This window comes from Oncorhynchus mykiss, chromosome 21, assembly GCF_013265735.2.
Source record: "Oncorhynchus mykiss isolate Arlee chromosome 21, USDA_OmykA_1.1, whole genome shotgun sequence".
NCBI classification, from domain to species: domain Eukaryota; kingdom Metazoa; phylum Chordata; class Actinopteri; order Salmoniformes; family Salmonidae; genus Oncorhynchus; species Oncorhynchus mykiss.
The window spans coordinates 20,299,143-20,319,066 of NC_048585.1; the positions used below are offsets into that span (position 1 = coordinate 20,299,143).

Genomic DNA, 19,924 nt, shown 5'->3' on the forward strand with positions numbered 1-19,924 from the left:
GCATTGTGAACCACGATGAACCACCATACCCTGGGGTTATACTGGAGGTCAAAGAACATAACGTCAAAGTTAAGTGCATGCACAAGGAATGAAGTCAACAAGTTCTTCTGGTCAAGCCCAAGAGATGATATCAACCGGTATGGGGATGACCACATTGTGTGTCTGATGCCAAAGCCAATGCCAGTGAACAAAAGATCAGCTCAGATTGGCCACAGTATCTGGAAGTACTTGGAGGAGCACCTGAATGTGTGAATGTGGCAGATGTGAACTGGCTCCCAGAGAAGAAGGCATCAGTGGTTAGAAAGCAAGGGAGACTGGCTGGGAGATGCTAACAGATGGATGTGATACAATAGCATAACAAAGACAAACATATGGACAAACTTTTCTAAAGACAAACAAATCTCAAGTAAAAGTGAAGTCAGTATGGGAAATAATTAGTACAGGAAAAGTTAGTACAGGAAATAGGCCTGTTCCATGAACATGTTTTACTGAGTACAATATGTCTATATCCGTGCTTTTGGGAAAAGTTAGTCTTAGTTTACATTCAATGTTGTGTTTCTACAGTTCTAATATACATATTTTATGTTTGTACGACAATGTGTTAGGGAATACATTTGAGGCAATAGGCTTAATCTTTTGGTCTTAATCTTATAAATATCATATAAAATCAACACATTCTAACATTATTTATATATATTTTTTAATTACTAAATTGATCAAATTTGTATGAAATAATTTATGTTAATGTCAATGGTTTCACGTCGTGTCACTGGTGTTACTGCATGGATACTTGTGTTCTGGCATCAGAGTTGTCCATTTTCATAGAATATGTTAATCTTTATCTACCCAACTGCTGCTGCATTCATTAGTAAGCATTTTAAGGATATGATAATCCAATTTTGATGACCCAACTTCAATTATTTCTGATGTTACAACACAAAACACAAAACACGTGGTAGAAATATAAAAATGTCACACAATAGAACTTTCTACATACAGGTTTAAAGCTAATTATTACAAATATATTACAATGTATTAATATTTGCATTAACCTTTTGTCTTTGATTATCTATGCAAATTAAAATGTGAAATTACATTCAGGAAAGCCTGAATTGTCATCTAAAATATAGGGAGCACCAGAGACGACAAGGCAGCACTAGCATTTTTTTTATGTTATGTATTACAGATATTAAATGTAATTAAACTGGCATGCATGTTGATTTACAATGGGTTAACTATTATCTGACAAAGTTTTATTTACAAAAAAAAAAAGTGCTCTTCAAAATCCACCATTTCCGTAGAATCACCCATTTAGCCTACATGATGAGATTGTTATTGATGGACAAAAGAGCGAGATTATTTTTGTCAAACGGAAGCCAAAAATCGATCATCATGTCACAAGAATAAATCCCTCGATATTTACTGGAAAGGAGTATCAGTCATCACCTTGTTACGTTAATCATAATTTATTCAAATCTGTAACCTGATTTCTTTCCCGACGAGTCCTAATGGGAGGACCATACATGTCATCGCGTGACTCCAAGTTTACTTCAATATGTTTATTAAGCATATCAATATTTGTGCAAAAAAAGCGTTTCCTCCGACGTTTTCGCATAATTAATTTTACCAACACAAAAAGATCCCACCTTGTTCAGTGTATTTTTTGCCGACATTTGGAAGTTTTACCGAAAAATGACGTTTCCATCTAGCCTGTCATGACATCTTTTATCCGACATGTACTTTACTCGCATAAAAAGGTTGGATGGAAACCTGGTGCGTGTCATAAGAGAAAAACGGCGGATGCACAACCAAATTTCGAAATTGCACCTGGCGTATTCTACAATTTTTACTAGATTGAGACCCCGGCCTAAGCAACCGTTTATGTCGCTTATAACTGGAAACGGCCCTGATTGCCAATGTTCTGTTGATTGGCATGTTAACTGTTCATATCTTTTCTATGAAAAGATGGGTTGATTTAAAAAAAACCTGACGATGGTTTTGACAAGCTTGCCCTGCTGGTGAAACTAGTGAAGCACATTTTCAGGTTAACAAGCAGTGCATTGGACTGCTTTTGTGAAACCTTGGCAAGAGGGTCTTCATGACCATAACAAAAGATGTCTGTCAGGTGAAATAGTGAAAAATTATGCCCTTTTAGGTTAAGAGCTGTGTGAAAAGCACCTGAAATTTCAGTCTGTTTTGGTGGGATGGCTACCTTTCAGTTTTCCCCTCCCCACACAAACCTCTCACAGACAGTCCTAGTTAAATTCTTGATTGAGAAATTGCTCTTTGCCAAGGTATTTACATACATTTTCTTACAATTTTTATTGAAAACAACCACAGTAACAGTAATTGTTACCCAGAAATTATTTGATAGAGAAAACAGCTGCATTGGACCTTTAAAAAATAGAAATTCTGATGTTAAAATTGATGGATGGGGTCAATAACTTTTCCATGTATGACCACAAACACACACACATAGCCAGACATGAAGCAGCTCATTTATTTCATTGCTCTCTAGTTATTTCGCACGTTTACGCAGCACATTTAACAAGTAAGGGACATGGCCGTTTTCACCTGATCTGCCAGACCCATACCGTACGCTACAAATTCACTGCTGATTGGACAACTGATCACCAACTCTCAACCAATGAAGTCCCTGATACAATTACACTCAAGCTTTGAGCTGTGATGACTAAGGCCGAGTTTACACAAGCAGACCAATTCTGATATTTTTCTTGCTCTTTTGACCAATCAGATCTTTTCCAGAGCTGATCTGATTGGTCAAAAGACCAATTAGTGGAAAAATATCAGAATTGGGCTGCCTGTGTGATGCAGCCTAGAGAGTCATAAAGGCAATGCACATTTACCTAGGCTTTCTCCAGAATAATCATAATATAATATTTATAAAACAAAAACAAAATGAGAAACAATTACAATATTTTTTTAACTAAGAAGTCATTAGGAGGTCCCCGGTGGAGAGAGGGAGAAATTCATCATACCAGCTGGCTCCACGAGAGGGTGCTCTCCTCTGTACTACCCATAGCACCATGTCCATCTCACCAGAGAACAGGTGCTAACCTTACTGCTCCAGCTACTCTGGGCATCTATCTCATAGTAGTTCCCAAGCCACAAGATCTACTTGAAATAACGGTCTTCTCACACTACAGTTTCCGATTGGATTATTTCTAAACAAAATATGAAATCTATAGAAAAATCTTCAAGGTAAAGTAAGAGATATCAAAAGTCGGGCTCCAGTCTGTCAGCCGGGAGGCTGTTACACCTGGTAGAAATTGCACTTAAGCAGATGGGCTGAGACCGTTTCCCCCTCAGCAGATGTCAGGGTTCATTTCTTGCGAGCGTGTTTGTATTTGTCCACGTAGGCCTTCACCAAGTTTGCCACTTTCCCAGAGTTCACCTCTCCACTCTTGCTGTGGCAGACCTGAAATATAAAATGCCCTCAGGAAATCAAAAAATATAAACAGACCGTTTTGATTTCCTAAAAGCTACATGTACTCCTAAAAGCTAAGTCGTTTTAATATTCAAATACCAATGTCAAAATGTTACTGGAAGTTTTTAACCACTCACTTTTTCAACTGCTTTGCGTACAATCTCCTTGTACTCGTCCTTGGTGATGTCCTTGTTTTGGTAGTAGGGTTTCATGGCTGCTTTCACTTCATTGACAGCTCTCTCATGGATCTGTTGTTTCCAAAGCAGATATCAAGTTAAGAAATCTAGTCCTAATCTAATAAAAGGATCATTAATTATCTGGGTCAGAATGCAAACACAAATCATTAACTAGCAAAGTAGCTCTCCACAGTATATACAAAACAGAGTATAGGAAGTATAGGAAGCCACTTGAGAATAATACCTGGTGCTGTGGTTGTTATTCGTGGCGGTGACATTACCTTTTCTTTCTTGGAGCTGTCTGGGGGGGCAGCCCTGCTGTGTTGGGTGGTGGAGGATGGCATGGCCATGCTGTGGGCCTGGACTGTGTTGGCGCCACCTACTTTGGTCATGGTGGGCATGAAGGGGGCTTTGCCATGGCCTGCCATGCTGCTCATCATCTGGGAAAGAGGCATGGAGGTATTCATGGGGACAAAGTATGAGAGAAGTGAAAATACTCAAACAGATTGCTTGGGTCCAGAAGATTATATTTTGACAAAGGATGCAAATATACTCCTGTCTTTACCTGTGTTGTGCGGCTATCTGCCTGTATGGCCGTCATGCTGCCCTGCTGCATGGGAGGTGGTGGTGGTGGTGGTGGTGGGAGGCCCTGGGCAGCTGTCACAGGGACCTGCAGGAGAGGCACTGAGGAGTGGTGGTGCATGGGGACCTGAGGAGGCATCCCGAAGGGGGGTGGTTGCAGGCTGACAGGTGGGCCTCGCGGGCCCATTGGGTAATGCAGGACGTTCATTTGGGGAGGCATGACGTTCAGGGCGGGTGGAGCTTCTCCACCCGCATTGGGCTGGGCATTGGTCTCACTCTGAGCTGGGTCTGAATAGACAAAAACAAATATCAAGAATAATATTAGATTACCTAATGTACATTCTGGGCTTTTATTAAGATTTACATTGGTGGCAGAAGTGGGATCCACATCAACTGCGCAACAGGCATCAGCAATACCATTTCGATATGCACAGTGAAACTGGTAACAGTAATGAGTGCATACACTCCATGGCACACAATCTAAGGGTTCTGACCTGCTGTTGACGTCTCCTCCTGCCTGCTCCAGCTGCCAGAGCCTGCACCTCCCCCTCGATCTCTCCTGGAGTAATAGTTCTGCACGTCTGCCGGGAGTGTCCTCCGCACAGCCCAGCTGGAAGCTGATGACCAGCCAGAGCGGTCCATCATCGATTCGCCCATCTCAGGCTCCTTCCTGCGGCCGCCACGGTTCTCGTTGAATCGGCTGTACGCGTCGCTCCCTGAATTGTTTGAGGTCCCTGAGAATGTGTTTCTGGGCTGCCAGCGGTTTTCTGCCTGCTCCCCCTGTTGGTTGGAGGTTCCGTAGGCGCCCCGGCCTCGTCCTGTGCCTCGTCCACGATCTCCACCCCAGCCTTTATCTTCCCAGCGAGGCACACTTGTCACCCTGGCCTCTGTGTCAGCACGTGCCTTCTCCATAACCCAGTCAGGATTTTCCCTGCTGGGGGAAACATCTGCAAAGCCGCCGTTTTCAGAGCGGCCCGCGTCTCTGGCTGGCCTCTCTGGGAAATTCCTTCGAGAGGGGTCGCTACCCGGCCCAGCCCTCCATCCATCTCCAGTCCAGCGATCTCTCTTCCGTGGTGACTGTCCCCCTGAGTCTGGGCGCTCCGGGGATGACCCTCTTCGGTAGGACCTGTTTCTGGACCTGGAACTAGATCTGGAACGGCTCTTAGAGCGCTTCCTGTTTTTCCTCTCACGGCTACGGTCACGGATACGGTCCGTCCTGGGGGCGTCCCTCTCAGCGTCCCGTTCCCTGCTGCGGCTGCCCGAGGCCTGGCGCTCCTTGTTGCGCTCCTGAGATCTGGAGCGCGACCTCCTCAACGAGTCCTGCTTCGACTCTCTCTTGGGAGACCAAGTGGTGGCAGCAGAGTGGAAGCGCGACTTGCGCTGCCTGCCATTCTTCCTTTCCTCTACCTTTTCCTCTCTGACCGAGCTCTCCCGCTCCTGCCTGCTACCATTCCTCTTGTCTTCCGTAGCCTGGCTTGTGGACTCGTGAGCTGTACTTTCAGTCTCTTTTGGTGGATCAGAGGCCAGCTTGGTGCTGCGCTCACTGCTGGGTGAATCACAGTCCATTGGTATTGCTTCTGTGTCATCCTCAGACAGACCGTCCTCTTTGCTGCCGGTTGCTGATTTTTCATTTATGACATCCTTTGGATCATGCCTGTCCTCCTCGGACATTTTTGCTTCTGAGGTGCCTTGACCTCTCTGGGACACATTACCGTCTGGAGATTCACAACGAGTCGAGCCAGTACAAGATTCAGGCTCTGCAGTGGGGCAGGGAGAGACCTCTGCTTTCTCCTCCTTCACTGAGGCTTCATCATCTGATTTCACTTCTGTTGGATCGTTAGTGGCTTCCACAGCATCAGCATCTTCCTCCCCAAGTTGTCCTGACTGCCCAGACTGGGGGCTCTCCAATGGTCTCTCTGGTGAGTTGGAAGAGGTGGGTGAGTTGCTTTTCTCTGGGTCTTCTATTTGGTCTGGGTGTTTCTCCCCTGCACATTGGTCCCTGTCGGGGGAGAGCCCAGGGGTATTCAGCTCTACATCTGACGACGGTGACTTCCGGTCCTCTTCCTCACCATCCTCCTCTTCTTCTTCCTTCCCACGTTCCTCTTCCTCAGAAAGATCATAATTTTCCCATGGCTGGTCCTCAGTGTCCTTCAGGGCATCACATGCAGAAGGTTCGGGACGGCCTTCCTCCTCGGTAGGGCTGGAGGTGCGCTGCACAGCCTGTGGGCTCACTGCAGTGTCTGAGAGCTGCTCCCTTTCCTCTACCTCTTTCCTCTGCTGCTCGAATTCCTCCTCCTCCTCTTTGGCTTCCTCTTCCTCACTTCCTGATGGACTACTGAGGATGACTTTGGAGGCCTTTTTTCTCACTTGGGCCTTCCTCCTGGCGTTGGGCTTTCGCTGAGCTGCCCATTTGCCCTTCTTCTTACCAGCTGCTGCGGTGCTTTTGCCCGCTTTTGTGGGTGGGTTTGTGGAAGTGTCGGAATCTGAAGAGTGGGACTGCGAAGATGCAGGGTCTTGTGTAGGAGCTTGTTCCTCAACCCTGCTGTGGCGGCCAGAGCGCCTAGTCGTCAGGGCCTCTGTCTGTTTGGAGGGGCCTTTGGAGCCAGATCCACGTGTGCCCTTCTTCTCCTCTCCTTTGGGGCAGGTGACTGCGCAAACTCTTCCCTGAAAGACTTATTATGAGACATAATCATGAATATTAGAAGTATTGTGAGAAATCTAAATGGTCCAATGTAGCATACAATTAGGCATAACCTATCGATTAAAGGTTTGGATTTGGTGCCTTCACAAAACTGAACTCCTAATGCCAGGGTACTGCACAACCCACACACATGATGGAAATTATTCAGAAAAAGTAGCTTACTGCCACAATGTAGCTTCATGTAGCCAAGCAGCTTACAGTCAGTCACCTTTCGTGACCTCATTCAAACTCAGTGATTCAAGTTAACATTTATACCAGGTTTTGGGAGGGGGGGAAACCTGAGAGGGTTCATTTGAACAGACTCACTAAATGGTTGATAAGCATTTCAAAGCAGGACTCACCAAAATGCCCCGAGCCGAGAGGTGAAGCAGTAGTAGAGAACGGTGAGAGGGGTCTCAGAGGAAAGGGGCTGCTACTCCACTCAGAGGGATGGAACAACTGCCTGGGAGGGAAATATCAGATCAGAGCTCTACAAATTATGCTGACCAATATTCACTCATACTGTCAAAAATGCACTCAAAATCCCTTTCTATTGAAAAACTCTCACCCTACAACCTCTACCTACAATATATACACACACTCCATCTACATACATTACTTGTGTGCGGACCAACTCACCTCGAGTTGCCACTGGCAGGAACGGGTACAGCAACAGGCAGAAATGGGCAGTCTTGTGTTTTGCGGCTACACTGTTTACAGTCATCCTCAGACGGCTCCTCCTCGGGCACCCAAAGGGGTTCTGCACTGCAGAGTAGACAAAGGACACAATATACAAACACAGAAAAAGGACATCTTTCATTGGTTGTCTTTAAGTCAAAAACACACAAACTTGAGACAGAAAGAGTCCATCTATTTCAACTTTGTTAGGACAATGATGATTAGAACAGGGTTTCCAACAAATTGTGAAGTACCATAAGAAGTAGTTACTGTGTCTCTGCTCGGTGACCTGCAAATCAAAACGTTAACAAAGTGGCCTACTCACATGCACTGTGTCAGAGTCCCCATTGCTGTGCCTGTCTGGGCCGCAGACCAAGAGCACAGAGGTCCTCTCACCTGGAAAAGAGAGAAAACCGTTTTGCAAATACCAGACAAGCACCCAGTGGGAACAAATAGGCCGATGAGGACATGAGTATTATCGAAAACTCTTGGCTGAGCAAATTCAAACATGGGAAAGGCTAGATCTGCTGAACATATTTCTAACCAACAATCTAAAATCAAATGTTATGTCAAATGCGGCGAATACAACTGGTGTAGATTATACCGTGAAATGCATGCTTACTAGGCCTTCCTAACAATGCAGAGTTTAAAACAAAGTAGTAACACAAGAGGAATACAAAATACACAAAGGAGATGTATACAGGAAGTACCAGTACCAGATCAATGTGCAGAGGTACGAGGTATTTGAGGTAGACATGAACATGGAGGCAGGGTAGTGACTAGGCATCAGGATAGATAACAATAAGAGTATAATAAAGAACATAATAGCAGCAGCAAATTAGGTGTGTGAGTAGGCATGTGTGTGTACAGTGCATTCGGAAAGTATTCAGACCCCTAGACTTTCTCCTTATTTTGTTACGTTACAGCCTTATTCTAAAATTGATTAAATTGTTTTTTTTTCTCAATCTACACACACACAAAACACCCCATAACGACGACGCAAAAACGGGTTTAGACATTTCTGCAAATGTATTTATTACAAATAAAACTGAAATATCATATTTACATAAGTATTCAGACCCTCTACTCAGTACTTTTTTGAAGCACTTTTGGCAGTGATTACAGCCTTCAGGCTTCTTGGGTAGGAGGCTACAAGCTTGGCACACCTGTATTTGGGGAGTTTCTCCCATTCTTCTCTGCAGATCCTCTCAAGCTTAGGTTGGATGGGGAGCGTCACTGCACAGCTATTTTCAGGTCTCTCCAGAGAAGTTCAATGGGGTTTTTATTTTACCTTTATTTAACCAGGTAGGGCAGCTCTCTAAACCCTTAAGAACAAATTCTTATTTTCAATGACGGCCTAGGAATAGTGGGTTAACTGCCTGTTCAGGGGCAGAACGACAGATTTGTACCTTGTCAGTTCGGGGGTTTGAACTTGCAACCTTCCGGTTACTAGTCCAACGCTCTAACCACTAGGCTACCCTGACGCCCCGGGTTGATGTCCGGGCACTGCCTGGGCCACTCAAGGACTTTGAGTGACTTGTCCCGAAGACACTTCTGCGTTGTCATGGCCGTGTGCTTAAGGTCATTGTCCTGTTGGAAGGTGAAATTTTGCCCCAGTCTGAGGTCCTGAGCAGGTTTTCATCAAGGATCTCTCTGTACTTTCTACCGTTCATCTTTCCCTCGATCCTGACTAGTCTCCCAGTCTCTGCCGCTGAAATACATTCCCACAGCATGATGCTGCCACCATCATGCTTCACCGTAGGGATGGTGCCAGGTTTCCTCCAGATGTGACGCTCGGCATTCAGGCCAGAGTTCAATCTTGATTTCATCAATCTTGTTTCTCATGGTCGGAGTCCTTTAGGTGCCTTTTGGCAAACTCCAAGCAAGCTGTCACGTGCCTATTACTGAGGAGTGGCTTCCGTCTGGCCACTCTACCATAAAGGCCTGATTGGTGGAGTGCTGCAGAGATGGTTGTCCTTCTGGAAGGGTCTCCCATCTCCACAGAGATCCTCTGTCGAGTTCCTCTCCACAGAGAGTTCCTCTGTGGAGATCGTGGATTCAGAGCTATCTATCTAATAGAACTCAAAGGGTTTTCTTTAATGGAAGCATCTCTAATGTCAAACATGTAAAGTGTGGTGTACCGCAGGGCAGCTCTCTAAACCCTCTACTCTTTTCTATTTTTACAAATGACCTGCCACTGGCATTAAACAACGCATGCGTGTCCATGTATGCTGATGATTCAACCATATACGCATCCACAACCACAGCTAATGAAGTCACTGAAACCCTTAGAGTTGCAGTCTGTTTTGGAATGGGTGGCCAGTAATAAACTGGTCCTGAACATCTCTAAAACTAAGAGCATTGTATTTGGTACAAATCATTCCTTAAGTGCTAGACCTCAGCTGAATCTGGTAATGAATGGTGTGGTGGTTGAACAAGTTGAGGAGACTAAGTTACTTGGCGTTACCTTAGATTGTAAACTGTCATGGTCAAAACATATAGATTCAATGGTTGCAAAGATGGGGAGAGGTCTAGCCGTAATAAAGAGAAGCTCTGCTTTTTCGACACCACACTCCAAAAAGCAAGTTCTGCAGGCTCTTGTTTTGTCTAATCTTGATTATTGTCCAGTCGTGTGGTCCAGTGCTGCAAGGAAAGACCTAGTTAAGCTACAGCGGGCCCAGAACAGAGCGGCACGTTTTGTTCTTCATTGTAATCAGAGGGCTGATATAAATACTATGCATTCCAGTCTCGCTTGGCTAAGAGTTGAGGAGAGACCGACTGCATCACTTATTTTTATAAGAAGCATTAATGTGCTGAAAATCCCACATTGATTGCATTGTCAACTTACACAGCTCTGACACACACACACACACACTTATCCCACCAGACATGCCACCAGGGGTCTTTTCATAGTCCCCAAATCTAGAACAAATTCAAGAAAACGTACAGTATTATATAGAGCCCTTATTGCATGGAACTTCCTTACATCTCATATTGCTCAAATAAACAGCAAACCTGGTTTTAAAAAAAACAGATAAAGCAACACCTCGTGGCACAATGCCGCTCCCCTATTTGACCTAGATAGTTTCTGTGTATCCATTGATTTGTAGGCTACGTGTGCCTTTTAAAAAATGTATGTAGTTCTGTCCTTGAGCTGTTCTTGTCTAATGATGTTCTGTATTGTTTCATGCTTTGTGTGGACCCCAGGAAGAGTAGCTGCTGCTTTTGCAACAGCTAATGAGGATTCTTATAAAATACCAAATAAAGCTCTGCCAGAGTGACCATCGGGTCACCTCCCTGACCAAGGCCCTTCTCCCCCGATTGTTCAGTTTGGCCATCTCTAGGAAGAGTCTTCATGGTTCCAAACTTCTTCTATTTAACTTCACTAGGGTAGGGGGCAGCATTCTGAATTTTGGATGAAAAGCATGCCCAAATTAAACTGCCTGCTACTCAGGCCCATAAGCTAGGATATGCATCAAATGTGTAGATTTGGATAGAAAACACTCTAAAGTTTCCAAAACTGTTCAAATAATGTCCGTGAGTATAACAGAACTGATATGGTAGGCGAAGACCAGAGGAAAATCCAACCAGGAAGTACTATTATTTTGAAAGGCTGGTTTTCCATTGAAAGCCTATCCACCATACAAAGACTTAGGACCCAGTTCACGATCTCTATGGCTTCCTCAACATGTGACCAGTCTTTAGGCATTGTTTCAGGCTTACTCTGAAAAATGAGGGAGATCAAATCAAATCAAATCAATACACCGCTTTCAATGAGAGCACGTGATCGGGAGCATGCATTTCTTGTTTACCTTTTCCATTGACAAAGCTTTTGTCCGGCTGAAATATGATTGATTATTTATGACAAAAACAACCTGAGGATTGATTTTAAACATCGTTTGACATCTTTTATAGTACTTTTTTGACTTTTCGTCTTGGTTTTGAGAGCGCACATTGTGCGGATTTCTGAACTAAACGCACCAACAAAACGGAGGTATTTGGACATAAAGTTTAACTATCAAAAACAAACATTTTTTGTCTAACATGGAGACCTAGGAGTGCCACCAGATGAAGATCATCAAAGGTAAGTGATTAATTTTAATGCTATTTCTGACTTTTGTGACACTCTCCTTGGTTGGAAAATGGCTGTACGGGTTTCTGTGGCTAGGAGCTGACCTAACATAATCACAAAGTGTGCTTTCGCTGTAAAGCCTTTTTGAAATCTGACACAGCGGTTGCATTAATAAGGAGAAGTTAATCTGTATTTTTATGTTTAACACTTGTATATTTTATCAATGTTTATGATGAGTATTTCTGTTATTTGATGTGGCTCTCTGCACTTTCACCGGATGTTTGTTTGAGACAATGCATTTCTGAACATAAAACACCCATTTCAAATGAGGTTTTTGGACATAAAGATGAACTTTATCGAACAAAACACACATTTATTGTGTAACATGAAGTCCTGTGAGTGCCATCTGATGAAGATCATCAAAGGTTAGTGATTAATTTAATTGCTATTTCTGACTTTGTGAGCCCTCTCCTTGGCTGGAAAATGGCTGTATGGTTTTCTGTGACTAGGTGCTGACCTAACATAACCGTTTGGTGTGCTTTCGCCGTAAAGCCTATTTGAAATCGGACACTGTGGCTGGATTTACAAGAAGTTTCTTTAAAATTGTGTAAAATACTTGTATGTTTGAGGAATTTTAACGGGATTTCTGTTGTTTTGAATTTGGCGCCCTGCAATTTCACTGGCTGTTGTCAAGGTGGGACGCTTGTACCAGAGAGGTTAAGAATGATGGAGGCCACTGTGTTCTTGGGAACCTTCAATGCTGCAGAAATGTGTTGGTACCCTTCCTCAGATCTGTGCCTTGACACAATCCTGTTTCAGAGCTCTACGGACAATTCCTTCGACCTCATGGCTTGGTTTTTTCTCCGAAATGACCTGTGGGACCTTATCTAGACAGGTGTGTGCCTTTCCAAATCATTTCCAATCAATTGAATTTACCACAGTTGGACTCTAATCAATGCAAAAATGTCTAAACCTGTTTTCGCTTTGTCATTATGGGGTATTGTGTGTAGATTAAGGAAAACAATTTATTTAAACCATTTTAGAATAAGGCTGGAATGTAATAAAATGTGGAAAATGTCAAGGGGTCTAACTAAATACTTTACGAATGCACGAATGTATTTGTGTTTGTATTGTGTCGGTATGCGTGTGTGTGCGTATGTAGTGTGAATCTAACGCGAATCTAGCATGCTAAAACAAACTTTTGTTTCTTAGTTGCATCGCATGCATTACATATCTTCACAGTTGGACTCTAAACCCATAAAATCTTGCATGAGCCGTACATATTATTTGTTATGAAATAGATGCCTCTACAAAGGGGTCTGAAATTACTAACCTTCTTCTTGCTCAACACAGAGGGGTCATCATCGCTGCCTGAGGAACACAATGTATCTTGTTACATCTGAATAAAATGCCAATAAAATGCCAACAAATGAAGGAAAGATTATTTATATGAGGAGAATAAGCACATACATTTCCGAATAAGGCCTTTAGCTTCTGATGTCCTCTCCGTCTTCGGTCTCCTCCATCTTCCTCCTTTTTTCCTTAAATATAAATGTGGTTTTTACATTTGTCATAAAAGGTGGCATGCATTGAAACGTGTGGCTTTCTCGTGAATTCCTTTAGCAAAATATCTTTACATTAACAGACTTACACTTGGGCAGTTTATTAGGTACACCACCCCGTTCACAAAATTGGTTTGCTGCTACAAACAGTGAGTCACGTGGCCATGGCTTGCTATATAAAGCAGGCAGACCGGTATCGAGGAATTCAGTTACTGTTCGATTGAACATTAGAATAGGCAAAACAGGTGACCAAAGCAACTTTGAGCATGGTATGATCGTCGGTGCCAGGAGCGCCGGTTCCAGTATCTCAGAAACGGATGGCCTTCTGGGCTTTTCATGCACGACAGTGTCTATGGCAGGGATCATCAACTAGATTCAACCGTGGGCTGATTTACAAATTACAAATTTGTAGACTGCAAATTAACTGCAAGAATCCCAAACAGATTTTGATCTGGTATAGGGTTTACAGAGAATGGTGTGACAAACAAAAAACATCCAGTCAGTGGCAGGTCCTGTGGGCAAAAACAGCTTGTTTATGAGGGGTCGAAGGAGAATGGCAAGAATCGTGCAAACATGCGGGCCACAAACAGGCGAATAACGGCACAGTACAACAGTGGTGTGAAGAACGGCATCTCGGAACCCACAATTCGTTGGGACTATTTTCCTGGCACACATAAGGTCCCTTGATAGCAATTGAGCAATGTTTCCATGCCCCGAAGAATTCAGGCTGCTCTGGAGGCAAAGGGGGGTCCGACCCAGTACTAGATGGATGTACGTAATAAACTGGCCACGGAGTATACTTTAAAATAATTGTCAACGTATTAACACCATGTTAAGGTGGAGAAACAACTAGCAGGTGGGAACAGAAAGAGTTGGCTGCTACTATGCAAGAGATTGTTTGTGGGGAAATTACCGCTGCCCTCGACTTGCAATTAAAACCGGTAAATTAATCTCGTCATTGCTCACTTCTAAAGTGGATACCTACTCAACTAATCAAATGTTCTAGCTGTCTTGGTATCCTAGCAATAAACCATATTGATATAGCAATGCTCCAAGAAATAATCACCATCTTGGTTAAGGTGAAGACCAAGAAGGCAGAATCACTTTCCTTAAACGTATCCATAACGGAAAGAAAATTGCCTTTATTGATGTGTATGCTCCAAATTCGTTTGAGCCCAAGTTTTTTGATTCTCTGAACAGCCTATTGTTAGAATTAATTGAAATCCAACTAGTTATTGGGACAGACATGAATGCCATTTTAAACATGTGGGACAAATCTAATAAAGACCAACTACAATCCACATGTAACCTAGGCCCAACATATACTCTCTGATTACAACCTCAATGATGCCTGGTGAGCACATACTCCTAAAGCAAAATAGTAGACTTTCTCCACAAACAGAGTACTCAATTTTCTCTTATCTAAACCTTTATTTTCTAAAATGAAGAAAACAGAAATTCGACATACTGTGCCTTCAGAAAATATTCAGACCACTTGACTTTTTCCACATTTTGCTACGGTACAGCCTTCAAAAATGTATTAAATTATTTTTTTCCTTCATTAATCTACACACAATACCCCATAATGACAAAGCGAAAACAGTTTTTTAAAAACAGCCCATTTTCTATTAGACTCGAAATTGAGCTCAGGTGCATCCTGTTCCCATTGATCATCCTTGATGTTTCTACAACTTGATTGGAGTCCACCTGTGGTAAATGAAATTGATTGGACATGATTTGGAAAGGCACACACCTGTCTATATAAGGTCCCACAGTTGACAGTCCATCTCAGATCAAAAACCAAGCCATGAGGTCGAAGGAATTGTCCGTAGAGCAACGAGACAGGATTATGTCGAGGCACAGATCTGAGGAAGGATACCAAAACATTTCTGCAGCATTGAAGGTCCCCAAAACCAAAATGGGCTCCATCATTCTTAAACGGAAGAAGTTAGGAACCACCAAGACTCTTTCTAGAGCTGGCCGCCCAGCCAAACTGAGTAATCGGGAGAGAAGGGCTTTGGTCAGGGAGGTGACCAAGAACCCGATGGTCACTCTGACAGAGCTTATAGTTCCTCTGTGGAGATGGGAGAACCTTCCAAAAGGACAACGATCTCTGCAGCACTCCACCAATCAGGCCTTTATGGTAGTGGTCAAACGGAAGCCACTCCTCTGTAAAAGGCACATGACCGCCCGCTTGGAGCTTGCCAAAAGGCTTCTAAAGACTCTCAGACCATGAGAAACAAGATTCTCTGGTCTGATGAAACCAAGACAGAACTCTTTGGCCTGAATGCCAAGTGCCACGTCTGGTGCCAGCATCATGGTGTGGGGGTGTTTTTCAGCGGCAGGGACTGGGAGACTAGTCAGGATCGAGGGAAAGCTGAACAGAGCAAAGTACTGAGAGATCCTTGATGACAACCTGCTCCAGAGTGCTCAGGACCTCAGACTGGGGCAAATGTATTTTTAATAAATTAGTAAAAATGTCAACCTGTTGTTGCTTTGTCATTATGGGGTATTGTGTGTAGACTGAGGGGAAAAAGTTAATCAATTTTAGAATAAGGCTATAACGTAACAAAATGTGGAGAGTCAAGGGGTCTGAAAACCTTCCGAAGGCACTGCATGAGCTTGTCTGATCATCACCTTTACTTCAAATGTCAGAATTCTATGGAATGCCATCAAAGTTTTCTAAAAATTTATGCAACTGCATTTGCATCTGTGTTGAATAAATCACAAATGGGAAATGTTAACTGCATTAGATCGTTTTCAACAAACCCTTTTTTTCAGACCAGGTACAGTGCCTTGCGAAAGTATTCGGCCCCCTTGAACTTTGCGACCTTTTGCCACATTTCAGGCTTCAAACAAAGATATAAAACTGTATTTTTTGTGAAGAATCAACAACAAGTGGGACACAATCATGAAGTGGAACGACATTTATTGGATATTTCAAACGTTTTTAACAAATCAAAAACTGAAAAATTGGGCGTGCAAAATTATTCAGCCCCCTTAAGTTAATACTTTGTAGCGCCACCCTTTGCTGCGATTACAGCTGTAAGTCACTTGGGGTATGTCTCTATCAGTTTTGCACATCGAGAGACTGACATTTTTTCCCATTCCTCCTTGCAAAACAGCTCGAGCTCAGTGAGGTTGGATGGAGAGCATTTGTGAACAGCAGTTTTCAGTTCTTTCCACAGATTCTCAATTGGATTCAGGTCTGGACTTTGACTTGGCCATTCTAACACCTGGATATGTTTATTTTTGAACCATTCCATTGTAGATTTTGCTTTATGTTTTGGATCATTGTCTTGTTTGAAGACAAATCTCCGTCCCAGTCTCAGGTCTTTTGCAGACTCCACCAGGTTTTCTTCCAGAATGGTCCTGTATTTGGCTCCATCCATCTTCCCATCAATTTTAACCATCTTCCCTGTCCCTGCCGAAGAAAAGCAGGCCCAAACCATGATGCTGCCACCATCATGTTTGACAGTGGGGATGGTGTGTTCAGCTGTGTTGCTTTTACGCCAAACATAACGTTTTGCATTGTTGCCAAAAAGTTCAATTTTGGTTTCATCTGACCAGAGCACCTTCTTCCACATGTTTGGTGTGTCTCCCAGGTGGCTTGTGGCAAACTTTAAACGACACTTTTTATGGATATCTTTAAGAAATGGCTTTCTTCTTGCCACTCTTCCATAAAGGCCAGATTTGTGCAATATACGACTGAATGTTGTCCTATGGACAGAGTCTCCCACCTCAGCTGTAGATCTCTGCAGTTCATCCAGAGTGATCATGGGCCTCTTGGCTGCATCTCTGATCAGTCTTCTCCTTGTATGAGCTGAAAGTTTAGAGGGACGGCCAGGTCTTGGTAGATTTGCAGTGGTCTGATACTCCTTTCATTTCAATATTATCGCTTGCACAGTGCTCCTTGGGATGTTTAAAGCTTGGGAAATCTTTTTGTATCCAAATCTGGCTTTAAACTTCTTCACAACAGTATCTCGGACCTGCCTGGTGTGTTCCTTGTTCTTCATGATACTCTCTGCGCTTTTAACGGACCTCTGAGACTATCACAGTGCAGGTGCATTTATACGGAGACTTGATTACACACAGGTGGATTGTATTTATCATCATTAGTCATTTAGGTCAACATTGGATCATTCAGAGATCCTCACTGAACTTCTGGAGAGAGTTTGCTGCACTGAAAGTAAAGGGGCTGAATAACTTTGCACGCCCAATTTTTCAGTTTTTGATTTGTTAAAAAAGTTTGAAATATCCAATAAATGTTGTTTCACTTCATGATTGTGTCCCACTTGTTGTTGATTCTTCACAAAAAAATACAGTTTTATATCTTAATGTTTGAAGCCTGAAATGTGGCAAAAGGTCGCAAAGTTCAAGGGGGCCGAATACTTTCGCAAGGCACTGTAGCTATTACTATTTCCAAAGTCAAGACACAACTTAATTTATTGACAAGACGAAGCAGAATTTGCCATCCATCGAGTTAGACTCAACGATGGTAATCGTCCCAGTCATTTACTAGCCCACAAGCTAAGCCGTAATGCTCAATTAGCTGATACAGCAACTATTGCATCTGAAACAGGGGAATTACTATCAGAACCCAAACTAAGCCAAGATTCTTCTATAAATAACTGTACATCTCAATGTAACGGCAGGTTTACTATGTGGAGGGCCTATAGGCAAAGCCGAAAGATTAAAAGGCCAATATCGGCTCGTCCGTTCTCTATGATGGACTCCATCTCTACTTATGAAATTTTAACAGAACGTTTAATCCAACCTCAGATTAACCAGCAGAATATATATTGTCAAAATGAATATTGCCACGGCTGAATTTCTGTAGTTCAATGCTTCCCATGTCTCGCCCTTCTGGCTAATGGGCTAAAATTCATAGTGTGGTTTCAAAATTAATATGGCAAGGCAAAGCGATCCCGGTTAAAATTAACTTACAAAGAGAGAAATACGTGGGAGGATGAACTGTACCAAACTTTAAAATGTATTTCCAGGCACTATCATTTCACACCATCCTAAATTGGTTTAGACATGATTCCTCCAACCCCTGGCTGAGTATAGAGAGAAATATGGTATATCACATTGCCCTGGAAGCGACTCCTTTAAAAAAAAATATGTACAAATTAGGTCATCTATGCCAATAACAGGATTTATAAATAAATTATCTGAGTCTCCAAAAATATTGAATTTCTATAATATATAAACACGTTTTGGAAAGCTCATTCTGTGCTCGCCATTAAAAAAGTATGATCCAAAGACCTGAGTGAATCTGAACAACCATTTAACTGGAATAGAATATGGAAAAACATGACCTTGGTGTCCTAACCATGAACTTATACATTTTAAGTAGGTATTTAACACCGAAGAAAATGTATGATGAAATTGGCCAAACTCCCAACTAGGGTTGTAATGACCACAGTTAAATTCGCCGTGACCGTGGGGTCCTGGTAATCTCCTCTTTTGTAGTACCCAAATCGCTAACGACCATTAGGTCGCTAATGGCCTGGTACTCAGGGCTGTATTGTCCCTCTAACCACTGACATCAATGCAAATATCGAAAATCACATCAAACATCATTAAAACAGTATCATGCTTTTAAACCTCACCATTAGGCTACATTTTTTGGACCTCACTGATGATCAATTTGAAGAAAGAAGTTCTTCAAATTGAACATGGTCGTTGTTTCAATGTCAAACAACTAAATGGAGAGCGCTTTCTAAGGTGATGATTAATTCAAAGCATTTAAGACGTTGCATGTAGAACACCCATATGAATATTAGAGCCTATGCATAGGCATATGCCTTTATGAGCCCATACCTGAAAAAAATACCCTGAATTAAAATAATTACTGTGCTGTTATACAATACATTACGCACAGCAGAAAAAAATATTTTATAAAAACCCAGATTTAAGAAGTCTTGGTCCATAATTGGTCTAGACTCCCAACCATTTTTTGGGGAGTTATCGCCTTGGAGTGTGGACTAAATTATTATGCATACTGGATGGACTGGTTACCTTATGCTACACTCCAAACTATCCATGAGTCTGAGAGTGAACGTATTATTCCTAGGCGATGCTGTCCTACTTCCGGCGCCGACAGAGATGGCCGCCTCGCTTCGCGTTCCTAGGAAACTATGCAGTTTTTTGTTTTTTTACGTGTTATTTCTTACATTAGTACCCCAGGTCATCTTAGGTTTCATTACATACAGTCGAGAAGAACTACTGAATATAAGATCAGCATCAACTCACCATCAGTACGACCAAGAATATGTTTTTCGCGACGCGGATCCTGTGTTCTGCCTTACAAACAGGACAACGGAGTGGATCCTATGCAGCGACCCAAAAAAACGACTCCGAAAGAGAGGGAAACGAGGCGGTCTTCTGGTCAGACTCCGGAGACGGGCACAGCGCGCACCACTCCCTAGCATTCTTCTTGCCAATGTCCAGTCTCTTGACAACAAGGTTGATGAAATCCGAGCAAGGGTAGCATTCCAGAGGGACATCAGAGACTGTAACGTCCTTTGCTTCACGGAAACGTGGCTTACTGGAGAGACGCTTTCCGAAGCGGTGCAGCCAACAGGTTTCTCCACGCATCGCGCAGACAGGAAAAAACATCTTTCTGGTAAAAAGAGGGGCGGGGGCGTATGCCTTATGACTAACGTGACATGGTGCGATGAAAGAAACATACAGGAACTCAAATCCTTCTGTTCACCTGAT

The 19,924-nt window shown here is 42.9% G+C and overlaps 1 protein-coding gene across 1 annotated transcript in view; it reads right to left on the bottom strand.

The window, feature by feature from the left end:
* Window positions 1-2,297: 2,297 nt before the first annotated feature.
* LOC110499960 (protein SCAF11) overlaps window positions 2,298-19,924 on the bottom strand; it is a 33,229-nt gene continuing 15,602 nt past the window's right edge. Inside the window, exons 6-15 of the mRNA XM_021577020.2 lie at window positions 13,107-13,177; window positions 12,970-13,007; window positions 7,890-7,960; window positions 7,526-7,651; window positions 7,249-7,349; window positions 4,701-6,878; window positions 4,190-4,494; window positions 3,906-4,064; window positions 3,586-3,696; window positions 2,298-3,439 (exon numbers count right to left, since the gene is read on the bottom strand). Coding sequence (XP_021432695.2) covers window positions 3,344-3,439; window positions 3,586-3,696; window positions 3,906-4,064; window positions 4,190-4,494; window positions 4,701-6,878; window positions 7,249-7,349; window positions 7,526-7,651; window positions 7,890-7,960; window positions 12,970-13,007; window positions 13,107-13,177 — 3,256 coding nt within the window. The 3' untranslated portion in view covers window positions 2,298-3,343. The remainder of the gene's footprint in view (window positions 3,440-3,585; window positions 3,697-3,905; window positions 4,065-4,189; window positions 4,495-4,700; window positions 6,879-7,248; window positions 7,350-7,525; window positions 7,652-7,889; window positions 7,961-12,969; window positions 13,008-13,106; window positions 13,178-19,924) is intronic.